The 23,570-nt window shown below is 52.7% G+C and overlaps 2 protein-coding genes across 4 annotated transcripts; one reads left to right on the forward strand and one right to left on the reverse strand.

Moving 5' to 3' along the window:
- Positions 1-2,132: 2,132 nt before the first annotated feature.
- On the forward strand, positions 2,133-7,328 carry Snorc (secondary ossification center associated regulator of chondrocyte maturation). Of its 3 annotated transcripts, none has more exons than XM_036172742.1 (3): positions 2,133-2,342; positions 6,873-7,055; positions 7,170-7,328. In XM_036172742.1, the coding sequence occupies exons 1-3, from the start codon at positions 2,270-2,272 to the stop codon at positions 7,277-7,279; spliced, it is 366 nt and encodes a 121-aa protein (XP_036028635.1). In that variant the 5' UTR covers positions 2,133-2,269; the 3' UTR covers positions 7,280-7,328. The 3 variants fall into 3 exon arrangements, with proteins under 3 accessions (XP_036028635.1, XP_036028636.1, XP_036028637.1); XM_036172743.1 differs by having other exon boundaries at positions 6,876-7,055; positions 7,170-7,327; XM_036172744.1 differs by having other exon boundaries at positions 2,236-2,342; positions 6,873-7,037; positions 7,170-7,279.
- Positions 7,329-8,703: 1,375 nt separating this feature from the next.
- On the reverse strand, positions 8,704-22,859 carry Ngef (neuronal guanine nucleotide exchange factor). The gene is made up of 11 exons (XM_036173660.1): positions 22,838-22,859; positions 20,079-20,259; positions 18,531-18,683; positions 16,884-17,013; positions 15,737-15,811; positions 14,110-14,199; positions 13,157-13,320; positions 12,682-12,837; positions 11,754-11,833; positions 10,961-11,065; positions 8,704-9,585 (listed from the first exon to the last, which is right to left on the reverse strand). The coding sequence occupies exons 1-11, from the start codon at positions 22,857-22,859 to the stop codon at positions 9,395-9,397; spliced, it is 1,347 nt and encodes a 448-aa protein (XP_036029553.1). The 3' UTR covers positions 8,704-9,394.
- Positions 22,860-23,570: the final 711 nt, after the last annotated feature.

The following is a 23,570-nucleotide window of genomic DNA, read 5'->3' on the forward strand; positions in this document are numbered from 1 at the left end:
TGAAGTAGTTGGGTCAGCAAGCTAGGGGTTCCGTGAGACCCCACCTTGGTAAATGAGGTGGGAAGAGCTTGAGAAAGACCCCTACTGTGGGACAGTCCTCCTGTACACTGTGTGAACATGTGTCGCTATGATTGGTTTAATAAAGAAGCTGACTGGCCAATAGCTGAACAGGATAAAGTTAGGTGGGAAAGCCAGAGTGATGGGATGAGGAAGGGCGGAGTCAGAGGAGTCCCCAGCCAGATGGAGAATGAGTTGAACACACAAAATTCGATAGAGGTAAAAGCCAGGAGCCTCGGGGCAGCACATAGATGAACAGAAATGGGTTAAGTTGTAAGAGCTAATTAGTAACAAACCTGAGCTATTGGCTGAGCATTTATAATTTATAGTACGTCTCCACGTCAGTTATTTGGGAAATGGCTGCTGGTTATTTGGGAGCAGGCAGTTATGTCAGGAAAACTCCACCTACAATACCTAATGCCAGCCTCTGACTTCTTTATGTGTGTGCACAAGAGAATGTGTGCCCACATACATGTGAGCATGCACACATATGCATATACCACACACGCATACAAAAGGAAAATTTAAAGTCTACCGAATACAAAAACGCATCAGCCTGTAAACAAGATTCATGCACATCTTCTGTGATTTGGATGTGAAGTGTCACCTCGAAGGATTCATGCATTGAAGACTTAGCCCCCAGCTAGTGGCACTATTAAAAGGGGACAGGCTTATGAGAAGGGTAGCTTTGTCAATGAGTTGGTCCATTGAGGAGTTCATAGGGGAAGGGGGCAGAATGTAGTTGGAAGAAGTAGGCCTCAAGGCATGCCTTTCAAAGGATGTCCTGTCCCCAGACCCATCTCCTTCTCTGTCCTCCTTTGCTAGGAGGGTAGCAGCCTCTCGGTCACTGTCACTGCCTCTTCATAGGCTCACAGCAACAGGGCAAGCTAACCAGGACCAGAACCCCTGAAACCATACGCCAAAGTAAACCTTTGCTCTCTTTAAATGGCTTCCTCAGGGATTTTGTCTCAGTAACAAATAGCTGATGAATACACCTTGTATGAATGTTTTTCCTCTGGAAATTAGCGCAAAAAAAAGATGAAAATTCATAGAAATTTATGTGCTACGAAGAAATTTGAAGTGATACGTTGAGAGGATGCAGACTGACTGACCAAGCTGAGACCTGAAGGAAACAAGGTGAATATCTGATAGGTGTAGGCACTACTTTCTGGGCAAGGAGAGAGGTGCAAAGGCCCTGGGGCAGGATCCTGTCTAGTGTCCTGGAGGAGTGCAGTCAGAGCCAGCAGCCGGAACATAGAGGGGAGTAGGTGGGGGTGGGGTGAAGCCTGGCTAGGGGAAGCCCTACATTTGGCTTTTGTTGGGAAAAAACTATTAAGTAGAAGAAGTATCAGGGCCTCTGGGGCCTGTAAGTGGGGACAAAGGGAAGGGACTTTGGGGACTTCTATAGTGAGTACACCTGAGAGGCAGGAGGACTGGAAGTCCATCTGGGGTGTGGGCAGAGGCCTTGGAGGCCAGTGTGCTTGGTCAGCAGCTGCCTGACAGATGAAACTGAGTCTCGGGATTAGAGAAGGGTACCTGGGAGAACAAGGTAGCAAGGGAGGGGTGTGCAGGCAAAGGCTTTTCTGGAGAAGGGTCTGGAGCAGCCAGGGGCTTTGGTGGAAAGTGCGTTAAAGGAGCTGTGTTAACCAGAGCTGTAGCAAGTAGCTTTAACAAGTTCTCAAGTGGGAGATGAGCTGCTGGGCCACTCAAGCACCCTGAGCACAGTGGCCCCAGAGCATGTATTGTGCCCAGGGTCCTCCGGGTGAGGCTTCTTCTGGGAAGAAGTTCTTACTTCCAGTGGGTCAGGAATACATGCAGATGGTGTGTATTGTGTGTGTGTTAAGAGAGAAGAGAAAGAGAGGGAGGGAGGGAGGGAGGGGTGGGCAGAGATGGCGAGAGAAAAGGAAGAAAAATATAGAGAAGTAGAGAGAAATAAAAATCAGTTTTCCCTGGTCTTTTCCAGGGTGGGGCTGTTTGGTAGTTCAGGACAGCAGGTCTGTCTGAGCTCTCTCTCTCTCTCTCTCTCTCTCTCTCTCTCTCTCTGTTTGTGTGTGCGCCTGTGTGTGCATGTGTGGGGGGCGGGCACGGTGTCCCAGGAGGACAGAGTTTGCATTGATGAAAACCCTTCCCAGCCCTTTGAAGCCTCTTTCCTGCTGCCTGAGCCCAGCCGCTTAGTCCTCTGTGCCCCACACACTGTTCACTCACCGCCAGGATGGCATCTTGTCTGGCCCTGCACATGGCGCTGCTGCTCGTCTCTGGGGTCCTAGCCCCCGCGGTGCTCACAGGTAAGAGGCACAGGCCATTGGCTCTGCTGCCACCAACTTCTCAGGGCCAACAATTACCAAGGGGACCCGATTCTCAGTCTCTACAGGGCATAAGCCCCTCACGAGAGGCAGGATGCCCAGCTGTGATGATTCTGGGGACGGGGGCTCCCACAACGCTGGCTGGTAGAAGCTGAATTAGATGATGTGCCCGGAAACTGTTAGCAGCAGGGATTGGGGACCACTGACACAGGAAGGCAACTGGGGTACCAGAGCTGAAGACATTTGGTTGTCTGGAGTTCTGGGGGTATTTTGTCACTAGAACATCTGGAGGCTCCTGTATCTGGGAGGTAGGGGGTCCTCATCAGACAAAGGGCAAAGGGCTCAGAGGCCAGAGCCCCAGATGCTGGGTGGAAAACCCAGTGACTTGGAATTCCCAGTGACTTAAATTCTGCAAACCCTTCCCTGTTGGCTTATGACCTGGGTGCTGTCCCCATAGAGGTGGGTAGTTTTCCAAGTCCTTTGCAGAATGGCGAGGACACTGCATTGAGACCTGGATGGCTACATCAGGGGTCTGAGGAGAGAGGCTGCATGCATGGCGGGGCTGTTCCAGGTCAGAATAAATCTTCCGCGGTTGTTCAGTAGTCAACAGAAGGGCAGCTTGCCTCTGGGTTCCCTGATTGTCTTACAACATGGCAGCCTGAACTTTGGGGGTGTCTACAGATCTCCGGAGAGAGAAGTCAACTCTGTTGTGGAAGCAAGGCCTAGGAACTCCCAGCCACACTCTAGGAGGCACAGGTGATGGTGGTCTGTGGGCGTCTCCTCCCCTTGACATCCTAGGAAGCAGCTTAAGGCCAGGCTCCGGCCTGCCTGTCCCATGCCTCTCCTGGCCCTTTTCTCATCTGCAGGGGGTGAACCTCACTACTCTGCCTCCCTCACAGGCAGATGGTGAGACCTCACCAGGTCTGACCTGCAGGGCTCTCAGGGTGGCCAAGTACCCAGTTAGTACTCAATCTGTCTTCAGAGTTTGAGCAGAGTTCCCAGACCAAAGGGATCTGTGGGTGAACCATCTCTTCCCACAGGTTGGGACACACCCAGTTTTGGGGGTGGGTGGGAGCAGTGCTCAGTGATGTAGCCTGAATTACCCCTGATGTTGGGAGATGTGACTTACAATGCTGGGAGACATTTTCCATCAGCTAGGACCCAACCCAGGGCTAAGACCCATCTGCTTCCTGCCTCAGTGAGGCAGTTGCTTGGCAAAGCCCTGCAGCTTGGGCCTTCCTAGTGGCTCCTGCCCAGTCCCTGACGCTTCTTCCAGCTCAAGCTTCTAGCCAGAGCCCCTAGTCAGGCTGTGCACACACAACTTTGGTGAGTGGGCTTTCTGATCCCACAGAAGCTTTGAGGATAGTCAGGACCTGCCCTGACCTCACCTCCCTCTTCCTTCCATGGGTGCCCCCCACCCCACCCCAAGAACAGGCAGGCCTACAGTAGGCATGACATGCCAGTTGAGTCTTGGGGTTCTGACTGTTCTGGGAACAGGGAGATAGGAGGTTCTCAGAACCAGCCCTGGACCCACAGGTCTGAGCAGGTGTGTACAAGGTCCATAGCCCCTGTCTCTCTTCTGGGCTGTAGGCCTGTAGCAGGAAAGAGGAGATGGAGCACTGCTGGAGTTGAAGCACAGGCCAGCCTGCCATCCTCCCTGCCTCAGCCGGTGGCCACAGTCACTGAGGTAGGGGAGCAGGCCAGGTTGAGCGGGCAGGAGGCCAGGGTGGGGATGAAAAGGCTCTTCATGGCCGCACAAAGGCCGTCTGTGAGCATGGGCGCCTGGCCTCAGGGCCTGTGGTCAGACTAACCGTTGAACAAACTTATTTACCAAAAGGCAGAGCAGCTTTGGGTGGTGGGGCTAGGGGACAGGCTGAGGTGTCCAAGCCTGTGGCACTGACACCACGCCCTTCTGCCAGACCAGAAAGTCCTGTGAAGTTGCTCACTGTTGCGGTGGGCCTCCTAGTGGCCCAGGTGGACAAAACCTTCTCAGGAGCCTCTGCTATGTCTCCCTTGTCCTCACTGGCTGTCAGTCAGCCTACTTCCTCCACATCCTGCTCCTGGGGCCCTGCACTGACCCTCCTTCTTCTCATCCCCACTCCATCCTGCTATCACACTGACCCATGGTTCCTGGCTTCCTCAGTGGACTTGGAGGGAGCTAGCTTGTTGCTCTTTCTTACTATTCCGAGTCTGGAGAACATTGAGTACGTAAGAAAACAATATAAGGCCTGGGCTACAGCCACAGAAACACGGCCTCCTTTGGTGGGTTGGGGCAAGCTCAGTCCCTGGCCTGGGAGCAGGCACTGCTTAGGCGGGCTGGGCCTGGTACTCATAATCCTTGGGCATCTTCCCTGGCATTGGAGGTGAGCTTTGGCCAGGAGAGATGGGATAGGGAGAGGCCTGCCTGCCTGTTTTGGGTGTGTCCTGAAGAGTCTCAGGGCAGACTAGCAGTCTGTGAAGCCCAGACCTCAGGGCTTGGTGCATGGCAGGCATGTTCACTGGTTTTTTCTCTGTCCAGCCCTGGGAGCCTGAGGCTAGACTGCTTGAGGCGTGAAGCCTTTCATCAGGGCTTTTAGGCTATAAACACTGCCTTCTCTGACCAGGTCACTTTGCCCTCTTCACAGAGTGCTTTTCATGGTTAGTGGGAGACCGGCCCGGGCACCAGCCCTGATCTCTAGGAGAGGGAAGCCTCTTGAAGTGGGCGACAACAGTCTTTGGAGACCTTTCGCCAGTCTTTTCTGAAAAGGGTCCTAGTCTGGGGAAACCGCAGGGCACATGACAGTAGTCCCTGCCTACAAGTTGAGTCTCAAGTTGGCCCAGGTTTGTGAGAGGTATCAGGGTAGAACCTAGGGAGTCAGGGGGCTGCTAAAATCTTACAGTGAAAATATTCCAATATTTAAAAAAAAAAGAGTTGAAAAATTATCTACCAAACCCCAGCACAGCCTTTACCTAGTTACCAGTTACCAACATTTGCCACACTGCTCCCTGCCCACAAATGCAGAAGCAGTTCAAAGTTCCAACATCATTCATCCTGAGTTCTCAGTTAAGAACAAAGACACTCTTTCCCACCCAGAAAGTAGCATCAAACCGGGATGGGAACCCCGGCACGGTGCTCACCAGCCTTACCCAGAGTCTCTGACAGGGCGTATGACCCCTTCCCTGTCCTGGTCCAGAACAAATCCTCACAGATCCTTCCTCACAAATTCCCCTCCCTTCCCAGACCTTGACGGTTTTGGAGGGCTTGGTTATTTTGAGGCTGACTGGAGTCAGGCTTTAGCTGTGTGTTCTGTTTACCCCCACTGTGGGCAGAAACACACAAGTCTCTTGGCTCTCCCCTGAGCAGTTACTGTCCTGAGCCTGTCCACAGAGAAAAAAAGGCACTCAAGATGGAGGCCTTGGCTCAGAGGAAGACTTAGGGACCTGCAGGTTGTGATAGGTCTGGTAACAGAGGTGCACTTTTACTGGGGGTCTGTCAGGAGACACAGCCATCACCATCCTGCCCAGGGCTCTGGACCACCTCACCAGGGCTGTCTCCACCTTGTCCAAGCCTTTGACTTTCTCGTCTTCCATTAGGGACAAAAAGCAGCTGGAATTAGTGAGGTGGTAGAGTGATATCTACTGGGCCTGTATTTGGGGACTGAGCGTTCCTGGATCAATTGCCTTCCCAGTTGGGATCAGGGCAGGGACCAGCTGAGATGCCAGGAGGGTAGGCTGAGGGGAAAATCTTAGAGCCTGATCACCAGCCTGGTCTTGAACTTCTGTCTTGGGGAAGAGGCCCAAGGGTGTGTGGTGCTCTGGACTTCACAGGCACGGTGATGCGTGTTAGGGGGAGGTAGGGCTGCAGCAGGTGGAAACATCACTTGGATCTCATCCTTCCTATGCTTCCTGTCTCCTTCCTTCCCTCTGGGATCCCTGGGTAACCCCAAATCATGCTGACTCCCAGCCTCAGAGGCAGAGGATTCTTGGTAAAAAGGCCAGCCGGGGACCCATGTGCAGACTGAGACTGGTGGAGTGTGGGAACCTCCCTACCTTCCCCTTCATCATCCTTCCGTCCTGAGGCAGAAATGTGCTTGTCTTGGGTTGGGGGAGGGCTGTGAGATATCCAAGGTTGTCTCCTGATGTGAGGCTGTGGCTTGAGTGGGCTTCTGGTCTTTGAGTAATAGCACCCTCAAAGGTCCTCGGCTCTCAGCTTTTGCCCCAGGTGAAGACTGAGCTGTGTCTGCCCTGAGGGACAGAGGAATCCCCATTTTGCAACTGCCCCGTCTCTCTGCAAGGATCAACCTGTCCTCCTATGACCTTAATGCCCAGTGGGTGTTCTGAGTCACATGTGGATGGTCTCCCAAACTTAGGAGTGAACTTCCCAGCCAGGTGCCTCACCCTGTGAAATGTGGGGGTTGGTGTAGAACTAAGCACGAGTTCCACATAAGGCATCCCTCAGCTGATCTGATGGGGAGGGTGGGCATCCCCGTCAGCGGACCACCTGAGCCCTAATGCGGGTCATTGGCTTTACAGCAGAGGGTCCCCAGGAGCCCAGTCCCACCCTGTGGAACGAACCCATTGAATTGCCGTCGGGTGAAGGTCCCTTGGAGAGCACCAGCCACAGCCAGGAACTTGCAGCCTCAGGCCCACCATTCCCCACCTCTGCCCCAGGACCAGAGGACAACACCCCTCCTGCAGGTGCGGACCAGGACGGAGGTCGGGCCTGGGCGGGGCAGGGAGAGGGGAGCGAGGAGGAGAGGGAGGGAGGAACTGCATGAAGGGCTAGGCTTGGGCTGGCCTCGGGGGTGACTCGTCCTCTGTGCTCCACAGGATCGCTCGGGCCCGGCGCCATTGCGGCCATCGTGATCGCCGCCCTGCTGGCCACCTGCGTGGTGCTGGCCCTCGTGGTCGTCGCGCTGAGAAAGTTTTCTGCTTCTTGAAGCTAATAAAGGAGCCGCGCCGGCCCGCCCGCCCGTGGCGACTCTGCAACCCGTGCTCCCCTTTGTTCCCTCCGTGTCCCCGCGTGAACGAGCCCGCGTGCAGGTGTTAGCGGCATGTGAACGGAAACGGGGGCGTGTGGCTGGGCCGCGCCGTGTGCCTGGAGCCGTGGGTGGAAAGGGAACATGTGCACGCGTGGCCACGTGCGTGTGTTGTGCCAGGAGCGCACGCAGGGCACGGGGAGCTGCGGTTTCTACTCTCTAAGGAAGCACTGGCTGCAGGGGGACTGAGGGCCACGGAACTCCCTGGCTCCTTGTGCTTCCGCCTGGAGGGGACTGGGGGCAGGGAAGCAGAGCTTGACCCAGGTTCATCCTATTCCTTGAGACCAACTGGGAAATGGTGGAGGACTGGCATTGGATGGGGTAGTAAAGGCTTTTGATCTTGACGCAGGCGGGAGGAGCCATATCCTAATTCAGAACCCCAATCCGGTGTCTTCACCCCTCCCGGCAAGGCTCAGAATTTTCCTGTCTCCAACTGCACACATTCCTGGGACCTGGGGTTTGTGTAAATGTTCTCCCTGGGACTGTTCCTTTTCCAGCTGGCCCAGAAGTTGGGGAGCACTCTAGGATAGAATGAGGGAGGGGTGACATGGAGATGAGAGGGTCTGGTAGGCCAGGGTAGGGGCTACAGCACTCTGGTTGCAGTGTGGCAAGGGGCCAGGAATGCTCAAGGGTCTGTGATATGCGGGAAGATGCTACAAAGCCCCGTGGCTCAAACTCAAGGCCTGTTTTGGGTCAGGCACACATGCCTGAAATGTCAGTACTTAGGAGGCCAAGGTGGGACCGTGAGTTTAAGGCCAATCTGGGCTATACTGGGAGATGGTCTCAAGAAACAAAACAAACACAAGGTCTGTTCTGCACAGTGCACCGGACGCTTCCCCAGGACAGATGTCGGGTGGACACTCTGGGATAGAAACAGGGGTAAGTATGGGTGACTGTGCAGACCTAGGTAGGAGCAGCAGGTCTCAGGGAACCTGCTACCACTGAAGACACAGAGGAATATCCAAGGTCAGTGTCTGGACCAGGTAGGGTGTCTGGGTCCCAGGCTTGGCGTCAGAACCTCTAAAGGGCCACTGCTTACTGATACCTGAGGGTCCCTGCAGCCTTGTAAATGTGTACTTATGCTGCAGCAGGAAGGGTCCCCCCATTCTCTCTGAGAGTCCTTTCTTGAGTCCCTCCATAAGCAGAGGCCCAAATCCATTCCCATTCTGAGACCTGATATTAGCTGCTCCCTCTGATGTGTCTGTGGTTCCTCTTTGGGGAGAGGTTTCTCCTGCTGGCCTAGAAGGCTGCTTCTCCCTCACAACCCAGAACCCAATGCCTCATTGCTGTGTGCATCAGGGTGAGAAAGAATAGGCCTCCATCCCTTATTTTATACAGGATGCTTTTAATGCAGCCAAAAATGATATTTGCTTTTCTCAAAACCATGACCATAAAGGATGCAGTGACCAATTCATTCATTCTGCAAAACACCTGGGCTCCTTCAGGGGCCAGGAGATACAAGTGACATCTAGCCCTGCAAGGAGCCAGAGGCATGAACCCTCAGCCAAGCTCCCGGAGGCTTGCTGAGGGCAGGGCGTGGCCGTGCAAGAGGGGCGGGCAGAGTCAGCACTGCTCACCAAGCTCCCTCAGGCTGGGGCTGCCTGCTGGTGCGCCTGGTAGACTCTAAACGCTTCCAGAGTAGGGGAGGACACGTGCAGTTCAGGGGACCTGACGGTTGGTCATTACCTCCTGCCAGGAACCCCTGTGTGGGCCTCTTCCAGTTACTGGAAGGTCGCTGGAGCATGCCCACTCTCTTCTAGCTCTGAGAGGCAGGAGAGCAGGTGGTGTAATACTGCTTAAATACTTAGCCTTTGGCCAGTGTGTATGCATGTGAATGGCCAGGACGAGTGCCTCCACTGTGTAGGCAGGGACAGTGCAGACCCAAGCCCCTCCTTCGGCCTGGGAAGGCACTGACCTTTCCTCCCTAAGACTCTGTGTCTGTCAGGGTTCTCTGCTGGGCCTACTCCCCCACCCCCTGCCCACACCCCTCCTTCAGGCTGGTGCCTGAGCTTGGGTTCATTGCCGATTCCGGCTGCCCAACTTCCTGCGGTCCTTATTCTGGCTGCGCTGAGGGTCCTCCATCTTATGTACTCGGAAACATTCCTTGAGGTTCTGGGAGCGGATCTTGGGGTTCAAGATCTCCTCTGTCATGGAACTTGGGAACCAGCCTCTCTCCTGGTCATGCAGGCGCTCACCAAAGATCCACCCTGCAAAGGAGGCAGTAGGGTCAAGGAGAGGCAAGGCTGGGGCTTCCCTAGCTAGGGTTCCACTCAGTATGGGAAGCAAGGGTTGAGCCATACTCAAGATTTCAGCATTTCCCAATGGGCAGTGGCTTGGCACCCCACCTAAGCTTAGATTGCTCCTACAGTGTGCTAAGAAGCCATGGAGTGTGAAGAACCAGGATCCAGGCTCTCCCCCGAGGGGCTGCCTATTTCTGAACCTTCCAAGGCTGCCCCATACCAGGAGAGGAGACTTGAAGTGCCACCCCTAAAAGAAGCATCCAGGGGCCAGTGTAGGAGACAGCTGACCACTGAATTACCAAACCTGGACAGTGAGCTCACTATCTTATTGGGCATATTCTCTCAGATTCTCACCCAGAGGGCCAAGTGGTTGTTGGGAGGTGGCCATTAAAACTGGGGACACTGAGTCCCCAAGTGCCCCGACCTCTTTTCTCTGCTATCTCTCCTCTCCTAGAAGTCTTTGCCAGGTTTGCTGCTAAACAGCCTGTCCCTACCCAGGTCAGAGGTGTGCCTTTTGCAGGCCACCATGGGAGGAGTGTGAGGCCATGGATTATGCTGGGGAAAGGGCAGGGGGTCCCTGGGAACCCCAGAGAGGTGCTGTGGAGATCACTTGGTTTTCCAGTCTTGACCTGGAACAAAGGAGGGGACAGGAAGGAGCCTTTGTTCCCCTCGGGTATTTTGATTGTCTCTGTTGTAACAACACTGGGGTCTCACCCTATGCCCACGCCACTCATAAAATTTCAGGGATCCTTCTGCCTCTGCCTCCTGAATGGTGGAAGTGGAGGTGTGTGTCATTGTCCCCAGCTACTCCTGGGATCTTGATCAGGAACAGTTAATGTACGAAAGTGGGGACTGATGGACAAGAAAGGGATTCCCCCTGGTTACATAGGGATTCAATTGGTCGGGGGCTACAGGAAAACTCCGTTTGGAGCCAATTCTGCCTGCAACCTACAGGGTGGGCAGGAACAGGGCTTCTTGGCCTGGTGGTCACAGGTGTCCCCAGAAGCTGTGGGCCAAACCCCTCTTAGGGGAGGGCTGAAGCCATAGGTAATGCTGGGACAGAGACAGAGACAGAGAACCACCCATGGGGCCTGCTGGAAGGGGAAGGGGCATTGCAGCTCATAGGATGGAACGAAGGCCCAGAAGTCTGAGGAAAGGCCACAATGGATGCTGGTCCCAGTGCTCAGGCAGGATGTCCTGGGTCGTACCAGTGCCAGCAAGGATGCTGGGCTCTGCCTGCCCACCTGCCAACTGTGCCATCTAGTCCTACACCCAGGCTATAGTCCTTCCTCCCCATAGAGGGCAAGGTTGGCCGAGATGCGGAGTCTCCTGGGAGCCTCACCGTCTTCTGTCTTCTCCAGGATGTTCAGGATGTCTGCCAGCTCCAGCGTCAGCTCATCAGGTTGCTGGGCCACATACGGGTGCACACACTGGACCTGGGGACAGTCTGCAGGATGGGAGAGTGGAACGGTGTGTCCCCATCATCCCAGGTCCCACCCTGTCCCACATCCAGACACGCAGGGGCAGCAGGCAGCTGTGCTGGGGACAGAGCTGCCAGCAGCAGGGGCTGCGTCCTAGCTAAAACAGGACCTGGCACAGCACATCAGAGAGAGGTCGCCTCTGAGCAGGAGGAGCTCACATCCTAGGGAGACTTCCTTAGACACCAAGAACGCTGGCGAGAGGGAGGGAAGGATTCCCTAGCTGTGATGGGGCTCTCAGCCTAGAAGGCAGGAAGAACCTCTTGTTCTCAGATGTGACCCAGTAACCATCTTGGGATGAGGACAGGCCAGCAGGCTGAGACAGTGACTTCTTCACAAAGTAGCCAGGCTCATGTTCCCTTGGGTCATCTATGAGTTTCTGAGACTGGAAAAGCCAAAAGAATCCTGGAACTTGGGTCCAATATCCTGCCACCTGACTCTTAAGACTCGGGGACTTCCATTTCTTCCTTAACCATCCAGTTTGAATGATCTTAGGCAGCCAGTGCATACAGGCACTGAACTCCTGGTTGGTACCAAGATGGACTTCTGTGGGGGTAGAAGTGCCGTCCTACAAGCAATCAAGGAACCCTGAAGCTGAGGCCCAGTGAGTCTTAGCCAGAGCCAACCGAGAGCCCCCTTTCTAAGTCATAGACTCACCCAGCAGCCGGGATGTGAAGGATACGAACTTGGTCCTCCTGTTGGGGGCCAGTGAAGTCATCCAACGCTTCATCTCACTCCTGCATAGGAAGTGGGCAGATAGTGCCCCAGCTGCAGAGCCAACAAACTCCGCCCCATGGTGTGGACTTGAACCCCCACGCCAGCTACATACTCAGTCTGGCTCCAGCATGGCTCAGTTAGCTGCACAGGGAATCCCTGCATGTTACTCCCAGGGCAGGGGTTTGAAGCCTGACTGTGAGAAGCCATCTGTGAGGTCCTGAAAGCTAGCTCTCAAAGGTGTGTTACAATGAAGCCAAAGTGTCTCAGCTGTGGCAAAGCTGGGAATGTTATCACCACTTCCTATCACCACTTCCTGTTAATCCTGTGAACTAGAGCCTGGGGCCTCAGCAAGGCAGGGCACAACTCCTGGTGGGGTGTGGTTAGGGGTAGCTGAGCACAGAGGAAGGAGAGGAGGCTGGCCTGGCAGGTCAGGAGAAAGCCAGGGCTCCATGGTCCACCAAGCATTTCCTACTGTCTTATATATCCCCCAAGTGTTTGGGGCTGTGATGTAGCTGTCCTGATTGCTCAGACACTGGAGAGTAAAGGAACGGAGACCACACAGAGTGAACAAAAGCAGGGGGAGGGGGGTGTAGTGGCTCACTGGCAATCAGCTGTAAGCATCCCATTTTACAAGATGGACTTGCTCTTCTGTTCACACACGAACCCAGGAACATGCAAGCCATCCCCTGCCATCTATACCCCAACACGAAGGGCCTGCAAAAGCCCTGTATACAAGGTCCCCGTGGGAAGGATGGGTGCTGAGTAGTGAGAGGCCAGCCTCCTACAGATGTGTGTTGAGGCCTGTTTTACCTGGGAAAGATTGACTTATAAGTGGCATTGGGTGTGGCTCATGGCACTGGACACTCACTGGGAGGACGCCTTCAGCATATAGGTGGCCTCCCGGTCATCTGCATTCTCCAGCAGTCGCAGGATGAACACGTTAGCCAATGTTTGGCCCTGGTCCTCCAGCTCCTCCACACGCAGCAGGCCCCTCGGGGCTGAGTCAAATACCTGGTACTTGTCTCTGGGGAACAAGGGAGCCAGGGTGGACCGGTTGGTCTCAGGGGAACCTTCTGGCTGGCTGGAAGAGTCAGCATACAGCCCTAGCCACTCTTTACCCCAGCCCCCAGGAAAATCCCAGCATGCCATCCGGAGGTGTGGCAGGCAGTGGCCACTTTATTGAGCTCAGTGTTAGGCACTGTGCAGGCTTTCTACATTTTCAGGAGGGAAACTGAGGTTCAGGGAGTCTCCATTGTGGCCCAAAGCTGGGCAAGAGCAGAGCAGACCTTCAAAAACCTGACCCTAACGACTGCTCCACAACCCTGCACCATGGCCAGGCTCACCCAGGGATCTGCCGGCAGATCACCAGCAGGTCATTGAAGAGGAAGAGGTAAATTTCTCTGAAGAGCTTCTTGGTCCGCAGGGTGCGGGAGGTCTTGGGGCCGGACATCTGCTGCAGCTCGCCTTGCTTTAGCAGCCACCGGGAGTGTGAGATGATAGGTACTGACTGAGAGAGAAGGGGGTGTCACATGGCATCACCCTTGCCCCCTCCTAAGGGCCCTACAAACACCACAGCTGGAGTAGAGCTGTCAGGCACGTTGTGCAAGGGCTGTGTGGGGTCACATGTATCTCGTGTGTGTGTGTGTGTGTGTGTGTGTGTGTGTGTGTGTGTATGTGTGGTCGCCATCCCATTAAGCTCAGCTTGCTTGATGTGGCCTGAGAGGTCAAGTTCATAGAGGAAAGGATGTACTGGTGCTCATGGGATAAATAGGTCATGCCTGTAGATAGATGATGCTCTCAGAAATAGGAGCTGGGCAATCTTGCTCCCAGCAAGTATAACCCCAAGAGGTATCAGAAGACCCCTCACAACCTCCATCTGGGCTCAGCTCCCCAAACCATGACCTCTGACCTCTGGGATCCTTTTATTTTTGCTCATGATAGACAAGTACCGTCCTCCTGAGCTACATGCCTAGCTTTGTGGAGCTACCAGTAGGCACCCTGTGCCAACATCCAAGCCACTAGAAATCTGGAGAAAGGAAGTAATTTGCAAATCTCTCGGCATTGGGAATCCCTTGAACAGTCCCTATCCCCATAATGGACTGCTCAGGATCACTTATGTGGTAACACTGTCAGATTCACACAGGCAGGCAGCTGTGGGCTCCACATAGCTCTCAGAAGATAAACCTGGGCAGAGTATGATGTCTGGCTTTCTCTACTAGGCTGGACCACCTATACTTCTGGGTAGGGTGTGACTGTCATGGCTGGGCACAGGCTGACCCAGATCCTGCAGACTCACCTTGATCTTGAACTCCATCTTTTTCTGAATGCTAATCATCTGTTCTGTGCGGCTCATCTTCCGGACACCCTCGTTACATGCCTTCACCACCTGGAAGAGGGAGGACGTGTTGGGCCAGCCCGCGAGGTGTCCCCAGCTACCACTGTGACCAGCATGTCCAGGAGCTGACCCTGACTGGCCAGCCTCACGTAGGCTCAAATTCTTTCTTCCCCACAGTCTGGAACCAAGTGGGACACCCTGTGGGTTCTGGGGGACAATTAGAAAGCCAATGTCCCAGACAAAGAGGAGATGGCCTTTCTTATCAGCTAGACTGGAAAAAGGCTCCTCCAGGTTTACCTCTCACCTACAGAGGGTGCACCCACTTCCCTGGAAGACAGCCAGGAACCAACAAGCCAATAACGCTGCATTTCCCTAGACTTCTGGGCCTCCATCTTCAGAAACAGACCCTGAAATGGCTCATGGGGTCTAGGGCAGAGCCTGGCCTGAGGCAGGTACTTGGTTGGCGTCTGTGAAAACATGCAGAGCCCAAAGAAGCAACTACAAGGACGTTCCCTGCAGTGCTGCTTAGAGTGAGAAAATCTGTCACCAACTTAAACAGCAATGGCCAAAGTTTAGTATATCCCTGTACCCAAGGGCTCTGAAATCATTAACACGTACTCAGCTGAAGAGCAGAGGCTGTGCTTTAGACACAATCTCTGTTTGTAAAGAGCATGGTGGCGTGTGTGTGTGTGTGTGTGTGTGTGTGTGTGTGTGTGTGTGTGTAGTGTATATACGTATGTGTGTGTGCATGCAGGCATCTGTTCAGGAGTGCTGGCCAAAGCGTGTCGAAAGGGAGTGTGGGTAGTCAGACATTTTTGCTACCTTTATTTTGCTTGTGCTCATTTTCTGAATTTTCTTGTATTTGATCAATTACTTTTATGAATGAGGAAAAATAAGCCCTTTAAAAGAAAAGTAAACAAGAGAAGCAGAGTGTCTTTTTCATCAAAAGGAAAAGAGGGACAAAGGCAGAGAAGGGTTTAAAATAGGAAACACACACAGCCCCTGGCTGACCTCTGGGACAGTCCTCTGGGGCTGGCAGGTCTCTCACAGGTCAGAGGTCTACCAGACGCACCCAGGGCATTGCTGCCCAGTAAGGGCTAGAAGGAACTCATATGGATCATTGATATGAGCCAAGCACCCAAGACAGCACTTGAAGGCCACAGAGAAAGCTGTGGATGCCTCACAACCCATCCCTACCACAGGAGTCTTCTCTAAGGACCAGGGATGGGGAGACACTCCTGGGCAGAGCTCTGGGTCAGGGTCTACACCAATATAACCTGGATCCTGAAGGATGGGTTGGAGCAATGGGCTGCAACAGGCCTGGGATTGCCAGGCAGGTGCCTCCATATCTACCCTGGGCACACTAACAGAGAGAGTAGTGAAGGGGGTGGTGGTGTAGAGAGGGTTCTGATGAAGCCATTGGGTGTGATTTTTTTTCCAGCCCCAGTGACTCTTCAGGATTGCAAACGTCAATCTCAGAATAACTAGATTGCAAACGTCAATCTCAGAATAACTAGGGTGCTAAGAGGACACAGTGACAGAGGATGTCAGCAGGGTTCTCTGGGATACACAGGAGGGAGCAACTCACCATTTCTAGCTCCTTGTGGGCATCCAAGGCAGTGCCTTCACGCTCAGACCTCTCTTCTACTCTCTTCAGTATGTTCTGAAGGCAGGGTGGAGCTGCGTTACTCCATCTCTTCCCACATCCCCTTGCCCGCCCTCCCCGGTAGCCGGTATCATCTCTCAAGCACAGTTTTAACAGATGCAACACACAGAACCCTGCACCAGATGGATCAAGGCCATTGGATCCCCAGCCAGGTCAGGGACCGATGTCTTGGCCCAGGATGATAATGGGCAGTTCAAGCCTCATAGGACAGGTCCTGTGGGCCTGTAGATACTCTGTGTCAACACAGAGCCCGGTCCGTCAGGAGCAAAGTGCAGAGGCAGTATAAAGCACAAGGGACCAAGGGTCCGACAGGGCTAAGGGCTAGCTTGGTCCCCAAGTGAGGCATAATGTTTACACAGGGCACCAGCATCCTCCTTCCCTCCCTCCCTCCCTTCCTTCCGGGATGGCCACTGGAGACCGGTGGTCCTGAGGCTTTGTTGACTTGGGTCTTTACTGTAAATGTCTCTCCTCAATTCCCCAGTTTCTTCCCATTCAGTTACACTCACCGGCTTCTCTCGCCCTCAGGTCAAGCATAACCCTGTCCTCTGTCTACTTCTGCCCTCAGAGCCCCACAAATGTCAACCAGATCAGGTGAGGATGGAACCTGGTTCCCCCTTCCCCCAGACCCGCTCCCCCATGTCTCTGCATTCCTTCCCATCATGCTTCTTGAGCTCACGGCTGGCCTTTCTACGATGAATCTTGTTTCCCCAGGACCTTTGGACATTCAGCTTTCTGTACATACAATGTTCTTTCATCCAGCTGTTGGTGTGCTGGTTCCTTTAAGCTGAGCCTCCGGTTATATCTTATCTCTTCCTCGACCCCTCCAATTGGCAGTAGCCAGGCACTGCCTACTGGGTTAACTCATCTCTAATCCTCACAGCAGTGCCCCCTTCCCGGTTATATGTCTACTGATCTTTCCTTCTGGAATAAGAGCTGAGCCCTCATTGCCTGGAGCACCACAGGGCTTGTTTAACAAATGGATTCCCTAAACTACCAGCAGGGAGCTGGAAGGAGTGAGGGTCTGGGCAGGGGAGGCCTGCAGAGCCCAGGACACTGTCAGGAGTCACACCTGGACCAGCAGCTTGAGTCTTGTGATCCTCTGGAAGGGCAAGATGAGGAAGGAGGAGAAGGGCAGGCCCTTGCATTTGGGGTCCAGCTCCAGCTGTGCGATCAGCTCCCGAAAAGTTGCCTTCTCCTGTCTGAAGATCCAGACACAGGGGACTGGCTCTGAGCTCAGGGCCTGGAGGTGTGAACAGGAGATGCTCCCCCTCCCCACACACAGCCTCCCAGAGGCCAGACCAACCACAGGCACATGCTGAGATCTACCTCCCTCTTCTGCTCCCTCCCCCTCCTCATTATTTTTAATGGAAAATAAACTGTTCAGATAAACGTCAAATAACAATAGTGGCTCCATATGCCAAGCCATGAAGACTTGGCAAAACATGATTTGTGTGGGAGGGGTAAGAATCTCATTGTAGCCAAGGTTATGAATCAGACATACAATTAGATGACTTCACCCGGCAGGAAGCCGTGGCAAGGTAAACCCACGTAGTGATGCAGCAGTGGAGACCGCAGCAGGCTTGAGGCACCTGCCAGGAGAGCCTGGGCTATTTTTGACAGGTGGGCTCGGCCACGTGGCACAGTGCTGCTAAAGGCCAGAGATGTACGGCAGGGCAGCACACTGCACCTGCTTCTAGGGGGGCTGGGGGGAACTTCACACCCAGGGCAAAGTGACATGGTGACCAGCTACCTGGGAGAGTCTTGCGGAACTGCAAGACAGGAACACCTATTCTGCTTGTCTTATGATCTGAAATGCAGCACTCCGATTCCTCCACTTTCCAACAGTTACTGGGAAGCACTCAAATGCCGGGATACTCAAACTTTAAAATATCCACTTTAACCTTGTGGCTTGATAGAAAAGCCATCAAAATCCAGACGCTATTTGAACAGAGGACATGCAGCACACAGAAACCGTCCTGACATGCCACCTACAACAGAGCCTAGAAGCCATGGGGATCTCTCTGTTACAGATGACTGTTCTAGAAACTTTCCCTTGGGGCCAGCTGCAGCATTGCTTCTTAGTGACTGTCACAGAACCGCCACCTTTGACCCCAGAACTTCTCAACATAGTACCTGCTGCCATGTGCCAGGCAGAGCTTGCCAGCCCCTCAGGCAACATGTGTAGATTTAGCTGTCCTAATAAGGTCCCTAACCTTGCCTTTGTTCTCAGGGCATTCCAGAGACCCCCATGCCTGTGCCTGGGACTGCAAACCTGGTCTTGCTTCCCCAGTATAGGTGCCCTTACTAAAGAGTCTTATTTTTTGCATGGGTGGGAACCACAAGAAAAGCCCTTCCCCGTGGTGCAAAGCAAAGTCATGACATGGGAGACTGGTCCCAGGTGACAGGCATCACTAGCCTTCCTGCCCATCTTTGCCTTTCTTACTACCTCACACCCCCATTTCCAATGTTCTGGACCTTGGATCATTCCTGTGGCTACACATTCTTTCCTACAAGGCTTTACTTCTGGACACAGGTCTGGGGGGCTTTAGCTGACTCTCCTGGAGTACAGGTGAATTCAAGGTTTCCTAGTGACACAATGATGCTCAAGGAACATGTTAGATTTGTATGACATCGCCAGCCTGACCAAATTCTGACTTAGTGTGCTCCCGGGGAATGCCCAGGCAAGAATGGCTGAGCCCAGGCAGGGTATACTCACAGGAGCTGCTTGTATGTCCTCTCCTGGTAGGTCTGGTTACTGACATAGGTGATATAGACTGAGAAGTGGTCAGCTGCGTAGCGGTACACGATGTCACACACATCCGAGATAACGATATTCTCCTCCATGCGGTGTTCCAGCTCCAGCAAAAACCTGCAAGAGGCAAAGTCTGGGCTGAAGGCACCTGGAAATCAGCTGCCTAAACAAACCAGCACACTCACTGACAAGGTGGGTGGGACTCTGCATGCTGGTGGCACATCTGGGCACAGTTGGGAACAGCTGTGTTCTTAGGTGGATGACATCATCAGGGGTATGTGGAGAGGGAGAAGGCACAAGGCTCATCTTTATCTCTTAAGCGTGTACTGATGTCACAGAATGGCAGTCAAGCTGTGCCTCATAATGGTCCTCTGGGTACTAGGAAAGGCAGGGATCAGATGAACCTAGACTGACCCCCATGTCCATCAACACATGGGGCTTGTAACATGATGTCTCTACTTCTGTATTCTGGAATTTTTCAAATTAGAATTCAAGTTGATAGGTAAAAAGCAAGCTCGGAGATCTCACGAGTTGCTCTGGCCTCACTGAGCCATAGTTACTAGATAGGATGGTCACAGGGGAGGGGGAGAGGGGACACAGATAACAAAGAACAGGCAGGTGTCAGTGCAAAGGAGGTGACTGTAAGAGCATTCGGGCACAGAGTGATGCTCCACTGGGGAGCTGCCTCTGCCACACCCTGCCTCGTGTGAACATGGAAAGTTGGCTGCCCATTGCTCATGAGCCCTTCACCCAAATTTCCTCCACAGGAACTCACTTCCTCCTTCACCTGGATCCAACCTCGGGAAACACAGACCTCACATCCTTTTCTGGACTGCTGGATGCCTCATGGGAGAGAAGGAAAGGAGTAGTCTGGGCTCCATTGGCACTGGCCTGCAGGGGCATTTAGGCTTGGGCACCTCAGGGTGAGCAGTTGCTCCCAGATGACCTTGGAAATTGTCATGAGACCCATGCAGACTTGCCTGTGGGTTTCATGCCTAAGATTCAACTTAATATCATTCCAACCAATTAGAGAGAGTCCTTCAACTCCCAGCACCATAAGGAAGCACAGGGCTTGGAAGTTGACAAGAAGAGATGGGTTACAGGGGGTGGGGATTGGACCTGCTGGAGAAGATGGTGAGCCTTTGTACACTTGTGTGTATAGATCAGAGGTCACTCCTCAGGAGCCATCTGCCTAATTTTTTGAGACAATCTCTCATTAGTCTAGAGCTCACCAATTAGGCTAGACTGGCTAGTTGATCATCCAGACCCAGTGATTCTCCTGTCTCTACATGCCTAGCACTGGAGATACAAGTGTGTCCCACTACACTTGGATTTTCATGTGGCTTCTGGGAATCAAATTCAAGTCTTTGTGCTTGCAAGACAAACACTTTACCCAATGAGCCATCTCCCCTAGATGTACAACTTTATCCTATTTCTTTATGTAAAATCCAAAGCATTCAAAACACACCCTGACATGGAGAAGATGGAGGAAGTTGTCCCACCAGGACTCACCGCTCACTGACAGCCATGACATCCAGGACATTGGAAAAGAGGATGTGGGCCTCGGATGGGTGCAGGATCTTCTTCAGCCGCTCATTCTCCATGAAGTGTGACACCAGCAGGTTCAGGCTCTTATAGTAGGAGGCTTCGGAGGTGACCAGCTCAAACATGGCCTGTGCAGACACAGAAGAGACTGGTGGTTACTGCTGAGAGCTGAGGATGCTCTTAGATGCAGAGGTACCGAGGCCCGTTGTGGCAGATTGTGGAAGAAGACAGCCCACCCCAGTGCAAAGGAGAAGGTCCTCTATTCTTGGGAAACACACGGTCATAGCCTGCCTCTAGGACACCTGGTGGCATGCTAAGAACCCATAATAACATAGAAGGAAAAGCAGTCTGAGAGGCTGGTCTTACAACAGAGCTAGATGATGGCAAAGATGACTCTCGTTCATGGTTTTGGTGTAGAGACAGGTGGGACAGCCACTAGGTGGCAGGACCCTGCCTGTCCTCATTTTATAGGAAACAGACCAAGATGCTCATCAGGAAGGGTGTGATTTTGGATGACTTTTATGCTTTTTTTTAATTATCTGAAAAATCCTAAATAAGCCTCTATTATTTCTTTTAGCATCTGATTTTATAATGTAATCAAGAAAATAATTTTCATTTTGAAGAAGAGAAAAACACAAAATCTACCAGGGGGCACCTATCAACATTGCTGTCGACTTACCAAAGTGATGAACTCAAAACAACCCAGCGGCAGGTCTGGCTAGCTTGTCTTTAGTGGTTATAAACTCTACCCTGAAACCCGTGGGAGCCAAGCCCACTCTCTGTCCAATCACTGTCTACTGTCTCTTGACCTAGGGCTGGTTCAGACACCTGAAGGGACAAGGTGACAGGCTGAACTGTTGACCCCTCAAAATCTATGTTTACACCCCGTTCTCCAGAACTGGCAACAGTGCCCCGGAGCTGTGCTTGAACTGAAGGTCTTGAGGTGAGACCATTCCGGAGTCAGGGTGCTCCTACCCCCAATGCTAGGTGCTTGGTTTTGTTTCTGTTGCTGTGATAAAATATCCCGACAAAAGCAACCTCAAGGAAGGTTTAGTCAGCTTACACCTCCAGGTCACAGTACACCACTTTGAGGAAGTTGAGGCAGAAACTTGAAGCAGCTAGTCATCCCCATAGTCAAGAGCAGAGAGAGAGAATGAATCACATCTACTTACTAAGCTCACTCTCTCCTCTTTCATATAGTCCGGGGCCTAAGCTCAGGCTATGGTACCATCAGCTTCTAATCTGGATCTTCCTAAGTCGATAGATGATCAAACAACCCCCAACAGACATGCCGAAAGGTAACCTGATCTAGACAGTCCAGATGATTCTAGATGATGTCAGTTGATGATTAGAACTAACCATCATTCTAGACATCTCTCTAAAGGAAAGGAGGGAGGAGGAGACACAGATACATAGAGGATGGAGGTGGGGACCAGGGTGGCACCTGGGTAGCCAGAGACTTGAAGGCTCCTTCCTTGGGGCTGCTGTTTGTCCCTAGAACACACGTGCCTGGGTGGTGGTGGCAGAGGTGGGCAATGGGTTTCCCATGCTGACTCATTTAATCCTGGGGTCTTTGAGAAGGGATATGTAGACATTCCCATTTCATCATAAGAACACAGATGCAAAGTGGTGAATGACACCCTCAAAGTCATGTGACTTGATGATATGAGAACCAGATTCAATCAGAGGGTTTTCCATGCTCTGGGCTCTGTTACAACTCCCGTCAGGCTGGGTCCCAGCAAAGCAGGGTAAACTGGGCGTTTCTAGTTACTTCTTTCCTGAGAATCCCTGCCAACCAGTAAGCGTGGTGAGGCCCTTTGAGACAAGGAATATATTTGTAAGTTGGAGATGCCCTGCAGTACCAACAAGAAAGCCTACAGAGACATCACAGCCACACCAGATCCCAGGTTCCTGGTCAGCACTTGACTTGAGACAGTGCCAATAGGGTTGAGATGTCATGAGTTGTGGCCCTGGGACCCACATGCTGGCTGGGAATTTGTCTTTGGTTTTCATAGCTGCCTGTATCTAGCTCAGACAAGAAGATCACATTGGGCTTGAAGTTTCTAAAAGCTTCTCTGCTATAAATCCTCTGTTAAGTTTAGTTTCTCAAAAGAATGCACACGTAACTAACCCAACCGACTACAGACAATTGTATCACAGACTGATATCCCCACAGATAATGTGAGAGGCATGTCTATCAGACGGCATGGCTCTAAAGGACACTGCCAGAGACACCTGAGACTATACTTGCAAGTGCCCCCTCACTCTGCAGACGACAGCTTTTGTCCCAATGACTATGAAGACCAGTGTTTGGGGACAGCTGGGCCTGGCTCTGCTGTGGTTGACACCCAGCAGGCCTTGTCCTGAGTCACAGCTGATGCTGGCTGGGCCCATTCACTCCCTACTCCCCCTTTTTGTCCATTTATAGGAGGTTAGTCATCTGTGAATTCTCCTTGGCCAGGATGTTTATCTTTATTTAGCATGTCACATTATTTGCCACATCAGTGTAGCTGTCTTTTCCGTATCAATCTTGCTTTGAATCTCAGCTACTCCAGGCTTTACATACAGGATGGAGGAGGGAGGGACCCAGGAACGTGGATGAGTGGTATATTTTTGCCCATCATGTGGAAGGCCCTCTATTTAATGATCCTCAGTACAAACAAAACCCAAAACAAAACCTTAAAAGAAAAAAGAGATGAGGGACCCAGGCCCTACATGCTCCTCACTTAGGATAGGCTGAGCAGCCATCCGTGCCCCATGCTCACTGGGCACCGGCTGCGTCTGCAGTAGCACCAGCTCTGGTGGTAATTACAGCAGCCCAGATGCAGCTACATCCCAGGGGAGCAGAGAAGGGCAGACTGATGACATCTCTCAGGGAACATCAGGTATTGAGATGTGCCAGAGTGTGCTTAAAGAATGTATGTAGGCCAGGCAGTGGTGGCGCACGCCTTTAATCCCAGCACTTGGGAGGCAGAGGCAGGTGAATCTCTGAGTTTGAGGCCAGCCTGGTCTACAGAGGGAGTTCCAGCATAGCTAGGGATACACAGAGAAACCCTGTCTCAAAAAACCAAAACGTACACACACACACACACACACACACACACACACACACACACACACACACACAAACAAACACAGAGTACATATAGATGAGGTTTTAATATGAGCTATCTACCCATCCCCAGGCTCACATGTTGACAGTTGGTCTTCAGCTGTTATTTGGGAGAAGGTGGGGACTTCAGGACATGATGCTTAGGTCACTGGGGTGGTCACTCCCTAGCCTCTTCCTTTCTCTCCCTGCTTTCTGTCTGGTATGAGGTAAGCTGCTTTGCTTCAACACAGACACTTCCTGCCATGGTATTCAGCCTGACCCTTAGCCCACAGATGACTATGGGCTAGACCCTCTGCAACTGAGCCAAAATAAATTCCCCCTCCTCCTCCTTTGAGACAGGGCCTCTC

Source organism: Onychomys torridus, chromosome 23 (assembly GCF_903995425.1).
Source record: "Onychomys torridus chromosome 23, mOncTor1.1, whole genome shotgun sequence".
In the NCBI taxonomy this organism is placed as follows: Eukaryota; Metazoa; Chordata; class Mammalia; order Rodentia; family Cricetidae; genus Onychomys; species Onychomys torridus.